The sequence below is a fragment of the Uranotaenia lowii genome, chromosome 2 (genome assembly GCF_029784155.1).
Source record: "Uranotaenia lowii strain MFRU-FL chromosome 2, ASM2978415v1, whole genome shotgun sequence".
Taxonomy (NCBI): domain Eukaryota; kingdom Metazoa; phylum Arthropoda; class Insecta; order Diptera; family Culicidae; genus Uranotaenia; species Uranotaenia lowii.
This window is the reverse complement of record NC_073692.1, coordinates 320,938,075-320,952,566: the sequence shown is the minus strand read 5'-3', so window position 1 is coordinate 320,952,566 and position 14,492 is coordinate 320,938,075. Positions and strand designations below refer to the sequence as shown.

The window sequence follows — 14,492 nt, the reverse complement described above, 5'->3', positions numbered from 1 at the left end:
ATTGAGAGGGTAAAATGCTTTAAATATTTAGGAATGTACCTAGATGAAACTCTTTCTTGGAGTCGTCACACAGAATATCTAGAGAAAAAAGTTTCTCCTCTTTGTGGTATCCTATAGAAATTGAGAAATTTTGTGCCTCAACATGTTTTATTGAAATTTTACTTTGCGTTTATTCACTCTCATATTAACTATCTTATTATGATATGGGGAAGAGCTTCCTTGTCAAATTTACAAAAACTTCAATCTCTCCAGAATAGATGCTTGAAAAATATTTAAAGACTCCCGTTGCTCTTTCCTACTCAACAGCTCTACACCTTAAAAGCCCATAACGTTCTTCCATTAAAAGATCTTTGCGATTTACAAACTGTAATATATGTCTACGACAATTTACACACAAGTTTCAGTAATCAAAACATCCATTTTACAACGGGATTGCGTACTCATAACACTCGCCAGTCAGATTTTTTACAACGAAGCCGATCCGTGACATCCTTAGGTCAAAAAAGAATATCATTTATTGGTCCAACTAAGTACAATGCCTTGCCTAATGAAATAAAAACCATCAACAACCGTTCCACGTTCAAAATCAAAGTAATACAGCTATTAAAAGAAAAATTGAATCGTTAAAAACCGTCGATCAGTGACCAGTTTTCTTCTTTTATAATTATTTTTTTGTGAATTTTGGTAGCAATTTAGTTTCATTGTGTGTTCTTTTTTTTATATTAATTATTAATTATTTAAATTATAATGTCTTATTTTATTAAATGTTTAAATATCAAATAGTGGATCTCTTTAAAGGAAATTTGTTTTCCATTGAGATCCATGTAGTATTTAATTTAGTATTATCATTACATTTCCTCGCACTAAATTAAAACATTTCAGTTTTCAGCATGAGTAAAATTTTGCTCGCGTTTTTATTATTTTTTGTTGCTGCCAGACATGCTGAGAACAGTACCGTCCATTACCAGGGGGCTCTAATGAGCTTTTTGGTGTGGGGGAGTGTGGTAGGCTGCTACATTAAATTTTCTTACAAAAGAAAAAGCTTCCGCAGAAAAGAAATGTATCTGTGCGATTACAGCATTTCCATTTTTGTTGTATTCTGTAGCATTCTCTTGTTATTATTTTTCTCACAGCTTTTTTTTCTTTCACAGTCTATAATCACAGTTTGCTCGATTTTTACCAGAACGTAAGTTATTCTATCATACCAGGCCTTGTGACTACTCTCATTGAGCATTTCAAAAATGTTTCGTCTCCGAAACATTTTGAACCAAACCTCGAGAAAAAAAACTTCAGAAAAAAATCATCCAAACTTTCTTCAATCCAATAACGATGTCACAGCTCAGTAACAGAACAGAAAAAATAAGTTCAGATAAATAAACCATAAACACATATTGGTACCTTATATGATGAGCAAATGGATCAAGTAGGCTGTTGTTTAATATGACATTAAAAACATGGTTGCTTTGTTTATTTTTTTTGAATATCCAAACATTCAGTGTGTAGATAATTTCTATTTTATTTTTGAGTCAAATTATTTAGAAGATACAGAGTCTTTTTTTCTTTTGAACGCATGTTGTAGAGACATTTTATAGAAAAAAAAAGTTGAATAAAAATTAAGTTAGTCAACAGATACTAAGCATCCGACCGAAAAGGATTTGAGAAGGTTATAGAAAGTTCATATTGTAAAGAATCTTATCTGCTTGTCTGTAGATAAAAAAAACTTTCAAAAATCAAAGTAGTGTTATCAAAATAACTAAGAGGAAAATAAGTTTTGAAAAAAAATTAAATGAGCTGGTTTTCAAATTCGATTGGGTTCAAGTTTTTCTAGCCAAAACCATCATCAAAAGCAATCCCAAAGTACGAAAATCGAACGAAAAACTTTTAAATTGGCAAAAAGTGGCAACTAGTTTTTGTTGTGTTGGATAGCTGAGACTTCAATTTACACTGCCGGCCAAAAGTTTGGGATCACCCACTAAAAAACATGCAAATTTTGATCGTTCATATCTCAGCCGTCTTAGGACATATTGAAAATCTTCTGATCTCTTTTGAAAGATAATGAGCAATAGCTATCTCGGAGGTATTTTGCCCAAATATAATGTTTTAGTTTTGAACTTTAAACTTAACCTAAAGTTATAACATTTTCAAAAAATCGCACTCAATATTCAAAGCCGATCATCTCGGGATAGGGTGGACCAAATCTCAAAATTTGAGTGGCATTAGAATTCCTGTTCCTTACTTCTCAAAACACAATCAAAAAAATTTTTGAAAAAATTCAAAAACGCATTTTTAATTAATAAAATAGACACTTGAGTTGTCGTCCAAAAGTTTGGGATCACCTCTTTGTATGGTGAGTTTGGGATCATTCTTATAAAAACATGCAAATTTATTTTATTCATATCTTTCTCATCTAACATCGTATTGCAGATCTGAAGGGTTCATTTGGAAGCTTAGGAATTGTTGTTTTTTAATAAATTCATTCAAAAATTATATTTTAAGGTGAGAACTATAAAAAAAATCTGGAAACTTTCAAAAAAACAATAAATTTCAGGTGATTTTTTTATGGTTATCACTTCAAAATATAATTTTTGAATGAATTTGTTAAAAAATAACAATTCCTTAGCTTCCAAATGAACCTTTCAGATCTGCAATACGATGTTAGATGAGAAAGATATGAATAAAATAAATTTGCATGTTTTTATAAGAATGATCCCAAACTCACCATACAAAGAGGTGATCCCAAACTTTTGGACGACAACTCAAGTGTCTATTTTATTAATTAAAAATACGTTTTTGAATTTTTTCAAAAAAATTTTTGATTGTGTTTTGAGAAGTAAAGAACAGGAATTCTAATGCCACTCAAATTTTGAGATTTGGTCCACCCTATCCCGAGATGATCGGCTTTGAATATTGAGTGCGATTTTTTGAAAATGTTATAACTTTAGGTTAAGTTTAAAGTTCAAAACTAAAACATTATATTTGGGAAAAATACCTCCGAGATAGCTATTGCTCATTATCTTTCAAATGAGATCAGAAGATTTTCAATATGTCCTAAGACGGCTGAGATATGAACGATCAAAATTTGCATGTTTTTTAGTGGGTGATCCCAAACTTTTGGCCGGCAGTGTAAATGTTTGAGTAGGAATGAGAGTGGGGTAACATGTTTTCCAGATGTCCGAATATGATGCAAATTCGTAATTTTTTAACGTTATACGTTTATGCTCGTAAAAAAATAACGTTTTTTTTCAATTCTTCTACCTCAAATAAATAAATTTAATATTATTCTGAACACATCCAAGCCAATTTTTTTTTATTTCTTCGAGAAATAAAATTTTAGTGGAGTATTGAATTTTTTTTTGTTTTTGCGATAAAATGCAACAGCATCAAACCTCAACCTTACCTACGTATAAAATTGTATGAAACAACGAATTTTAGGATCTGTTTGATAGATTTGTGATCGGTGTAATGTCCAGTTTCTGAAAAGCATAAATTCATGATGAATTTTCGAAATTTACAAAAAGGGGTTTTGGCCAAGCTTTCATAGGTCCTGTGCGTCGGCTGCACCATCACGGGGGTAGAAGCGGTCCAGTTCAACCTCAACCAGTTGTTGCGGCAGATGACATACGACGAAAAGTTGGACGTGGCGTTTGTGGCAGACCCGTATTGCAGGACCTCGTATGGGAGTAAATGGGTAACCGATAAAGTCAAACTGGCCGCGATATGGGTTACAGGAAGATACCCCATACAAGATATGGAGTCGGTTAGAAAGGAAGGCTTCGTGAAAGCCAAAGCCTAAGGGGATCTTCGTCTGTAGCTGCTACGCCCCCCCAACCGCCCCCCCACTCCCGAAGTGGTCTCTGGAGAGGTTCGACGTCATGATGGACAAAATTGTTAAAGGTCTCAAGTCTCAAGGGCCCCGTTGTCATCGGCGGGGACTTCAACGCGTGAGCCGTAGAATGGGGTAGTCGCTTTACAAACTCCAGGGGACAACTTCTACTTGAAGACCTAGCAAGGCAGAACGTAGACTTGGCGAATGTAGTCCATCATAGACGTCACTTTCTGTAGTCCGGGATGGACGGAGGCTGCAGAGTGAGCGATTCGTTCACTGATAACGACCACTTTGCGATCCGTTATCGTGTGGGCACAGGTATGCGGCCAAGTAGAAGAGGTACGGCAACAGGAGCACGCCTCTGGAAGACAACACAATTCGACCGGAACGTTTACGTCGAAGTGTTAAATTGGGAGCGGAACTTGGAAAACCTATCGAAGCGAAGAGTGTATTTCGCAAGTGCGAGGTCTGCCCTCTGCAGGGTAATCAAAGCAAGCAAAAAGGTACGTTTCAAGCAACTGTGCGATGATGCCAACGACAACCCCTTGGGCGATGTTTACAGGATTGTCATGGCTAAGAAGCAGAGGGAGGGTGTGCCGCAGGAAAAGTGCCCGAACAAACTGCGCGAAATTGTCAACGAGCTGTTCCCACAGCACAAGGAAGTCACATGGCCGAGGGTCCCATATATCTGGGATACGCGTGAGGAGGAGCAGTTTTCTCTGGAGGAACTGCGAGACAATGCTAAGTCCCTCCAATTCAACAAAGCTCCGGGTCCGGATGGCATCCCTAACGTAGCAGTGAAGGCCGCGCTCATGGAACACCTTAAAATGTTCCGGTCATCACTGCAACAGTATGTGGATGAGAGGGTCTTCCCAGACGTGTCGAAGCGGCAGCGATTGGTGCTCCTGCCAAAACCGGGAAAGCCATCAGCATATCGCCCGTATGTCTCAAGGTACTAGAGAAGGTGGTTCAGTGCAGGATCCAATCCGGCCTATCCGATAAACAGTTTGGGTTTCGGAAAGGCCGCAGCATGGTGGATGCCATTCAACTAGTCGTCTAAGGGGCAGACGAAACCAGGCTGAAAAAGAGGAGAGGAGACCGGTTTTGCGCAGTGGTCACCCTTGACGTGAAGAACGCCTTCAACAGCGACAGTTCGTATGAGGATTCCGGCATATATCTGCAGGATAATGAAGTGTTACTTCCGTAACAGCTAACTACAGCATATGGCCAGCGAGGGGTTCCACAAGGATCGATACTAGGCCCTGTATTTTGGAACATCGTTTACAACGAACTGCTGAGACTGCGTCTTGGAACCAGCACCAGTCCGCAACCGATGTAGAGTGACTCCTTCGCCGGGGAGCATCTGAGTAGTGTGTGTCCAAACTTTGCAGTAAAGCATAAAAAGATAAGACTTTACCTTCTGCGTATGCCGAGCTGCTAGGTACCTTGCGAACGTTGTGGAGTTCCATCGCCGCGGAGTACCCGAGTAGAACGCGCACCCTATGACGGAGGCTGCGGGGATAGGACACGACCTTCATCGCAGTCGAACTCGTAGGAAGAGTATTTACGCCGCGGAATACTCTCGGATAGAGTGACTTCACGTCGTCGGCGGGTGAGTCACTCAAGTCGGTATAGGATGACGTCTTCGCTGGGAATCATCCGAGTAGTTTCGTAAAGCCTCAGACGTGTGCTGTAACAGGCTCGTGTCCAGAATAAGCTGCTATCGACCGGCGCTCGGACGGGCAAAGAGGAGAGTTCTTCGAGCCAAACCAATCGGAGCCTAGACCTCAAGTCGTTAGAGGAGAAGTCATTGGTTCCTAGCAGTGGTCTCTCCCATCACGGGTACATGCCTCTTCTTCGATGCCCATCTGGATTCCAGTCAAGCGCCGCTCTGCAAATATCGTTTTCATCTCTTAAGATCTTATGATACTACTAATAGGTACTAAATCATATTTAATTTACCATCTTTTGATGACTCTGGATAACAAAAGTGGTTAACACTTTAACTTACAAGTGCTCCACTTTCTATAATTCTGTTAAGACTGATCGTCGGCTGTCAATGAAGTATGAAGATTTTCAAGGTCTTTTAAATTGCAAATTAACCAGCCTTTCAACACTTAATCGTGTGGCATGTACCTCCATCGAAGCCCAAACAATCACCGAGTGAAAAAGAAGAGCATCCGAAGCCCCGAAGCTACTGATGCTGCAGTGAGGTGACGAAACTGACAGAGAGTGATCACTCAACGACAACTACCTACCAAAGCGACGGTAAGCAGTACACTTTTTGCCCTTTCGATTAACTTAATTTAATTCTCGATTGTCGTATTTCATCAGGCGCCACTGCACTGCTTTGGTTGAATGATTCAGTTTGCGTTTTTTTTTGGTATCACATGCTGCAGGTTGAAAATGTTGTTTTCAGAGGGTCGTAAGTGACTAAATTTGTGATAATATTTTTGCTACGTGATGCGCCCTTCCTGCCAGTCTCAAAAACGATGTATTAACTATGAAATCAATTAATAACTCGAACCTTTCTTTGCGAACCTAAACCGCGGATCCGATGAGATCTCCTTGATGTCACCAAAAGGGACAGCGACAATGATTTCGGCGCGCTTATTTCGGTAATTGGAGAAGGGACCTTAGCAATTGCTTTACATTCAACGAGAAAGGTCAGGAGGACAATTAATTGCAACATCATCAGCCGGCGTTCGATCGGACGGATGGAAAAAGAATATCTTGCTCTGGGGAAGGTAGTTGACCTTTTGATCATCGTGTTATGTGTAATATGTTGTATATAGTTAAATGAGATGGATGAGACAGATTATACGAATGGGCACCCGATTTTTCGTGAAATGAGATAGTAAATTTTAGCTGTAATGGGTCTTAAACGCATCGTTTGGACGAAAATGGACATCGAAATAAGGGAGTTTAAAGCAGAGGTGAGCCAAAAATAAAATTTGTTAAACAGGCACTTGTCGGAATCTCGTAAAAATCAATTTAAATTGGGTGTGTCATAATATACAGCTGAAGAGTATATTTTAGTTTGAAGAAGCTTGGGTGGTAAGCAATTGATAAAATGTCAATTAAACTTGAAGGGGAAAGCATTTCTCAATGCGCCTGTCTGGTTAAATGCAGCTACAGTCGTTCGACGAAATGGCTGATAAATTGACATTATTTTATTTATTTACATAGTATTCCGTCTCACGACATAGCTTGACGAACATAATTCCTAAAATTCACTCGGTTCATAGCAACCGTTCTCCAATTTCTCGGGTACCCCACGTTCGCCAGATCACGCTCCACTTGGTCTAACCACCTCGCTCGTTGCGCCCCCGCTCGTCTTGTTCCTACCGGATTCGTAGCGAACACCTGTTTTGCAGGACAGTCGTCCGGCATTCTCCGGCATTTTTTTTTTTTATAAATTGACATATGTATCTCATCAGTCCAAATTTAGAAAAATATGCTTTGATAACATGGAAAGATCTGATTTTATTAAATTAAAAACCAAAAAAAAAAATCTTTCAAAGTTTGCCGAATTTTGGTAATAAATTGAACTTTCAGCCGTACATAATTTCCAAACAAAAATTTTGGTGGGTTTAAAACTTTAAATAATATTATTGTAACAAGAGACTGTTTTTGAAAGCCCTATCAGGCGAGTTAAATGCCTGTTTTAACAAACAGGTTAACAGTACCGTAAACGGGGTGAGATTGATCACTTTTTTTCAGGATTTTTCGGTTATTTTTCTGTTAAAGGGAATGGCATGTTTCATATTTTTAAAACCAGTACTGGACTTCTATGAATGTAAAACATGGCTGCAGAAATTGATTAGACTCTTTCAATTTGATTTAAAAATCGATTTTGTCTTTGTTTAGAATTTGATGCTTTGAGGTCATTGCATTGATCAGTCTCTATTTTGACGGTTTTAACGAGTTTTAAAACATCTTCATAATAATTAAAAAATGCTAGTAATTGATAAACTAAGGCAGCTCGGAACAAACTCAAATGATATAAAATAATCACGGAACTCTACAAAATTGAACACACACTTTTGATGGCTCAAAGATACTAAATTTGAATATTTTGGCCCAATGAATTCTGAAATATATAATGCTGAATTTTGGTGTTTCATTGTTTAGTTTTCTTCGCGGTCCAAAAAAACAACAACGCGGTCCTCAATGTGTTAAAAGACATACACCGTTTTAGCCGATTTAGGCTTTACAGACTGAATAAATGACTTAGACAACTTAAGATTAACAATTAACACCCAGTACCGAGATGAGAATCGAACCCATGCCATCAGTGGACCAGCGATAACCGTATTACCACGCTAACCACTCGACCACCGAGACTTACAAAGGCCGAACAATAATTAAAATCTAAAGATGGACAATGATGCTGCATAAATTTAGGGGCTAAATTTTTTAACATTACTTATAAAACTTTAAATACAAAAAAAAAATGAAATTTTGCCTTTATTCAATTCTCTTGGCCCTCGTACTATTCCCCTCAATTTTAGTCCTTCAAACTTTACCATTCGATAGGGTTTTAAGCCTTTTGTCCTAGACTGGCTTACTCTTTGAAAATGTCCCAATTTTTTAAATATGAAAAATTTACCTCAAATTACAACAAAAACTACACCAAAACTATACATTTAGGTACTAAGAAAAAAGTTGAACTGTCACAAAAATCAACCCGCTGCTTCTTAACGCTTTGATTTCATCAGGAAGGGCGCTTGTTTGCGAGCCTTCGAAAAATAGATCTTTCATGATTTTGGAATTGCATTTTAACTTTCATTTGAAATTTTCGAAAACAAACCAAGTTTTGTCCTTACTTGAATATGTGTTCAAAATTTGGCTTGGTTTTTCGACTGGATGAAGAAAACAACCTATTTTTGATTGGGGGAGAAATTGGATAAAAGACAAATAAACGTCTAAGATAATGATATGAGTGTTTTCAACTAAGTCTTTTTGAATGATTTCTGGAAGAGCGGCAGCCTTTATTTTCCTTATTTTCTTAAAATTTAACAAATTAAAGTGTTCAAGCATTGGATCACAGAAAATGCCAATGATTCAATTATTGAACGTTCAATCTTGCAGTACTCGTTTCGTAAAGAAATGCATGTAGGTACCAGTTATTGAACAAACATCGGTTGGTGTCTTTAAATGTAAACAAACTGTTTCTTGGTTGCTAGCTCAACCAAAATCGCCCCTGCAAGGCATACTATCAAGCGAAATACCCCTAAATATATGCAATGATATTCAATTTTTACGTGTTCAATAATTAGAACATTGCCTGTTCAATATTTGAATCATTGTGTTTAATCATTGGGACAAAAGTAATTTTGAATAATAATTTCAATACATATTTCCGCGAAAAAAATATATTGATTCGAAGCAGAGAAATAAGCTTAAGCAACGCTATCAAAATTTTATAAGAAAAACCTTTAGTTATTATTTATTGGCCACAAATGTGTTGAATCTAGGATTGTTCGATCTTCGGAAAAAGATCGATCTCCAAGATCGATTCAGATGAACGGTTGTGGGATCGATCCATCTAAAAAATCGGAGCTTGAAGATCGATCTCCGATTAATCAATCTTTTTCATTTGTAACAATATGCTGAAGAGACATAAAATTTCAAATTTGTATAGTCCTTCTACATATGGAAAGAAGAAAAATTCAAGCGCTTTTATGAAAGGTGAATCGTAGTTAGTGTTCTAAAACAACATTAATCAATTTTTTTTAATAAAATATTGATATATATGAAAAATATCGACAAAATAAGCAGAAAACATTAAATATAAATTTTCTTTTTTGAAAAAAAGAAACTTTTGGCAAATAGCTGTTATTTCATAAGATTAGCGAATTCTAGCATTTTTTTTATCTTAATCAATCACAAACACCTTTCTGCACCCAATTCACAAGGTTTGTAAATAATTTGCAAAATTGTATTGACATGATTTTTAAATTTCGAAAATTATTTTTCAACTGATCATGAATGCTAAATGAAAAAAAATCGGCTCGGCCAGGAATCGAACTCGAGTTTTCTGATTATATCTACGAGACCTTACCAATAAGTAAATCGTCAGATGTAAACTAGTCAAGCTGTAGCTCCATAATTCAGTTGACTTCATCAAATTAAATTCGCTGCTAGATTCTATGGCAGAAAATGCTCATCGTGCCCCGATTGATGGTGCTGATACTGCCCATATGACTGATTTTCAGCATTCCGCACAATAATTTGAAATGCATTTTTAAACGTTTATATCTACATTTTCCAAGTTTCATCCAGTTAGGAAATTGACTTTTTAAGTGACTTAACACGAAACAATTATGTTACTCACATATTATAGCTGTTTGCTATGATTAAATAAGCGTCCACCTTAAGCATTATGCCCTTATTTTCGCTAAATGAAAAAAAAAAGATCGAAAGATCGAATCGAAAATAAACCGATCTAATCGATTTTCTCCTGGCCGAAGAATCGATCCAAAAAATCGAAAATCGGAGTTGAAAAGATCGATCTTTCAAGGTTCGATTCAAGATCGACCAATCCTAGTTGAATCCCAAAGATGGTGTTCAATATATAGTGTTCTTACCCTATTTGTCATCAAAGGTTAGTTTTTGAAAAATCTTTCAACTTTAAGCTTAATTTAAGCCATATAAACTCAATATTAACCTTTTGAAAAAAAAAACATACAAAGAAGGTTGTGCTCATGATTTGAATGAGATCAAAAGAATTCCAATATGTCAAAAGATGGCTGATCAAAATTTTCATGTTTTTTAGGGGGTCCCAAACTTTTGGCCGGCAGTGTATGTACCTGTACCATGCCTTCGTACAGTCAAAGCTGCAATACCTGGTTTCCATATGAGGAAGTGTATCTAAAACAAAAACGAAAGAAAAAGGATAGGGCAACTAGGGGTAAGACGCCCACGTTAAGAAGAATCTTTTAAAACTCATAACTCATAACTCAGTAAATTCGACAAGAGTTTTGAAGAGGGGTCTGTTCTTCACCATAAATATATAAACTGGAACACTTAAACCAATAATATAAGTCTAAATCGTTCTTAAAGTATTGTGATGAAAATCGTACATAAATTTAAACAAATACGAAACATGCTTAAAGATAAGCGAGCATGGCGCGCTTTGCCCCGCCTCGTCATTTTTATTTAAAATCGCTCAAATAATATAAATAAGAGCAAGTTCACTGGAGTTGGAAAAAATGGTAGAAATTTTGACATTTTGAAAATTTTGCCATGCAAAAACATTTTCAAGATCTGTGGCCTTCAAGTTTTTTTACAACACGTGTTGTATTTTCACATGCTGTGATGCAAAAATAGCAATATTTCTATTACATAGGGGAGATGAGGGCATAACGAGCACCCAGGGCATAATGAGCACTTCACTTTTCTACGAAAGTACGTATTTTCTTAAATAAATTTTCATGAGGATTTGTTTCGTACTTCCTATAGCATTAATTTTTCACAAAAACAGGAATATCCTTATCATCTTTACAGAGATATTTAAAAAAAGGGCTATGTTCTCAAGTAACGATAATATTATAATTTTTGAGCATCACGAAATAAGCTCTTATGATCTTAAAATCACCTTGATCTATAATGTACGCACTGCAACATGAAGTACACATTGTTTCTCAATTTTTACCATCATAAAATTTTTGATTTTTCACTTTAATCAATTTTAAAACACGTTTTTACATAAATTTGTTGACTAGGGACATATAGAGCACCATATTATCGAGGCATAATGAGCATTTTCTGCCGTAGAATCTAGCAGCAAATTAATATTGATTCAAAGAGCCACACCTTGACTAGTTTTCATCCGACGATTTAGCCTATTGGTAAGGTGTCGGAGAGGTAATCAAAAGACTAGAGTTCGATTTCTGTTCGAGGTGATTTTTTTCCATTTACAATTCATGATCGATTTTTTATTGTAACATTATACGGCTAGTAGCATCATCCTTCAAACAAAGCACATAATGTATGAGCATGCGTGAATTGTTTGTATTCTACAAACAGACCTAGATTATTTTGTTATTGCTTTGTGTGGTAACCGTTCTTTTTGAAGCACAATTTCTTTTCAATTTGCGCCTCTTATTCACAATTAGTGTGCTTAACAAAATTTAGCTCGAAAAGCACAACCTTTTCTTCTCTAATTTGGATTATAGAATGACCATTCATAGTCGATCCATTCATCTTCTCATCAATCAACTCTCTCGCACGTATACACTCACTCTTTTTTTTTTTTAACGTGACACTCAAGTTCATCCAATATGCTTATCCAACATTTACACGCTTATATTCCTGTAGTCATTATTAGTATATTTGAAAGCATTTTATAACTTTTGATAATGAATCAAATGTTAATTCATATAACCTCATTTACGCAACCAAGAATTCAGGTAAATCGTATAAGAGCCGCTCGCATTAAAGGCTAGTTTGTATTAATGCTTTCCTCAAAACCCTATTTTGAATTTTTATCATTTTTCTGTTTATACAACTCTTTTAGAGGCCTTATCTTTCACATATATTACCTCATTTACACGGCCAAGTTTTCAGGTAGCAACCAACATACAAGAGTCGCATCATGAAGAGCTAATTTATTTTAAAGCTGTTTTAAAACCATATTTTGATTTAATTTTTATTAATATTATTTTTATACAACTCTTATGGAGGACTTATCTACCACATTCGCCTCCTCCTCCACTCTAGTTATGTATGAAGAAATGTTGTTTTTTTATGTTAGTTAATACTCTTCCTTTCATTCCTTACATTCAATAAGTTTCAAAATAAAATGTATGATGTTTAAGTTAATAATAATAAGAAACTATTGAAAATAATAAAGATGTTTTGAATTAGCTTTCTCTTAAAAATTTGGTAAGAACTTGTGTTTTTTTTTGAGAATTTTATTTTCCAATTTAGCTTACCGTTGCATCATTCTAACAAATCAATATGCGACCTTCTCTTGTAATTGAGATCAGGTGGTTTTGTAAAACTTCAAGACCACACGAATTAACAAATCAGGATTTTTCAGGACACCTAAGAGGTCATGGAAATAATATGTACCACTTCTCAGATCTCATAGATAAATGCGAAATACAGGTGATGTATACGCTCTAATTATTCACCTGACGTGAGCAGCTTCTTACTAGGGCTACAGTTCATATTGAACTTTATTATTATTATTTTTAATCCAGAAAATTCAAGTTTTTGCAAAATTACGACGGTCTCTCGAAAAACAGGACAAATCCTGATAAATCAGGACACCTGGCACCTCTGATTGAGATCCCTTTTTTTTTTTTTTTAGTACCGTTTTTCTGCCAACACTGTCATTCGAATTCACTCACTTATTTGACACTCGATAGTTCATCCTCACTTGTTTGTTATTGTTATGGCAATTGTTACCCTAAGTTAATAAGGATGTTTGAACAGCAATTGAAATATTCGTACACCAAACCACCAACCCAGGTAAAATCCTGTGCAGCAGCTCAAAATTCGAGCTATGGAAAGTGCCGTAAGGATTTTTCCCACTTAACTGGGCAGCGCAACGTTTTTGCATCCAAAATGTAAGTATTTTTCGTGTTTTGAAATGTCACCGTCTCACCTATTTTCACATCTTTAGCCAGCCGATACAGCCGGCCAACAAATTGGACAAAACTCAACAAATATACCAAATCCGTGGTCCACCCTACATAAGCCATTTCGCAGAAATTGCAGAGCTATCATCTGTAAAGGAGTGGTCGTCGCTATCAACCCTATTAGGCGCCAACCAATTTTCTCGAATGATGAATGATCTCATCCCGATCGGGGGCCTGACCCACCACCGGACTACGCCCATGAAACTGAGCAGCAACCAAGCTCACTGCCTTTCACTAGAAGGTCTACAGAAAATTCCTGAGAACGTCCCTCAATTGCAGCGGTACGTCGATCACCGACGAACTAAGGAAGCACTGTCCGAGGAAGCCCATTTTATGAGAATCACATAACCTTCATAACGAAGTACCCTCCCTGATACTGAGTCAGAAGATATCTCCGTACAAATAGCTGCCGAAAAGCTTAGCGATCATTGCAGTTACATCACTTCATCCATAAGTTTTAGGAAAATTTAGAAATAACATAAGAAAAAACTTCCTTGAATCGTCCTATACGCTATCGCAATATTCACAATCTAGACTTGTGATTGGAAAATTATGAACTATATTTGCAGATTTATTGACGTGCAATTCATAAAATCGAAACTGTGTTTTATACCATTGTTAAACCACGACCATAACTCTTATTTTCAACCTTAATACAGAAATGCTGTTCTTCATCGCAATTATTACTTTCTGTCCGTCCAAACACTCCTACGGTCATGAACATGATGTTGGCAACTTTCTGTTCAACTTAATTATTGAGTACAGTCGCAAAATAACCCGGTCTGTTTCACAGATCATAACTTCCATTTGACACAATTCCACCTAACACCTCTACCTTGTTATTCTTACTAGATTTAAACATAATTGACACAAAACATTGAATATTTATCAATCGAATCATCAAGACACCAATGCTATAAAGATGATAAAGCAAGACGAACTTTGTATTTCAACATACATATAGATTACGAAATACTGATCTCTAACCATCTTTGGTGGTTCATTTCCATGAG

The 14,492-nt window shown here is 36.3% G+C and overlaps 1 protein-coding gene across 1 annotated transcript; it reads left to right on the top strand.

Annotated features, from left to right (window-relative positions):
- Positions 1 to 13,234: 13,234 nt before the first annotated feature.
- On the top strand, positions 13,235 to 13,920 carry LOC129743748 (uncharacterized). Its single transcript, XM_055735887.1, has 2 exons — positions 13,235 to 13,407; positions 13,464 to 13,920. Exons 1-2 carry the CDS (start codon positions 13,262 to 13,264, stop codon positions 13,825 to 13,827), a joined length of 510 nt encoding a protein of 169 aa, XP_055591862.1. The 5' UTR covers positions 13,235 to 13,261; the 3' UTR covers positions 13,828 to 13,920.
- Positions 13,921 to 14,492: the final 572 nt, after the last annotated feature.

What these genes read in the sequence shown, in the direction of transcription:
- LOC129743748 (XM_055735887.1), top strand. Translation starts at nt 13,262, where the DNA reads ATGTTTGAACAGCAATTGAAATATTCGTACACCAAACCACCAACCCAG. An exon ending in AACGTTTTTGCATCCAAAAT is followed by an intron (nt 13,408 to 13,463) that starts GTAAGTATTTTT and finishes TCACATCTTTAG; the next exon opens with CCAGCCGATACAGCCGGCCA.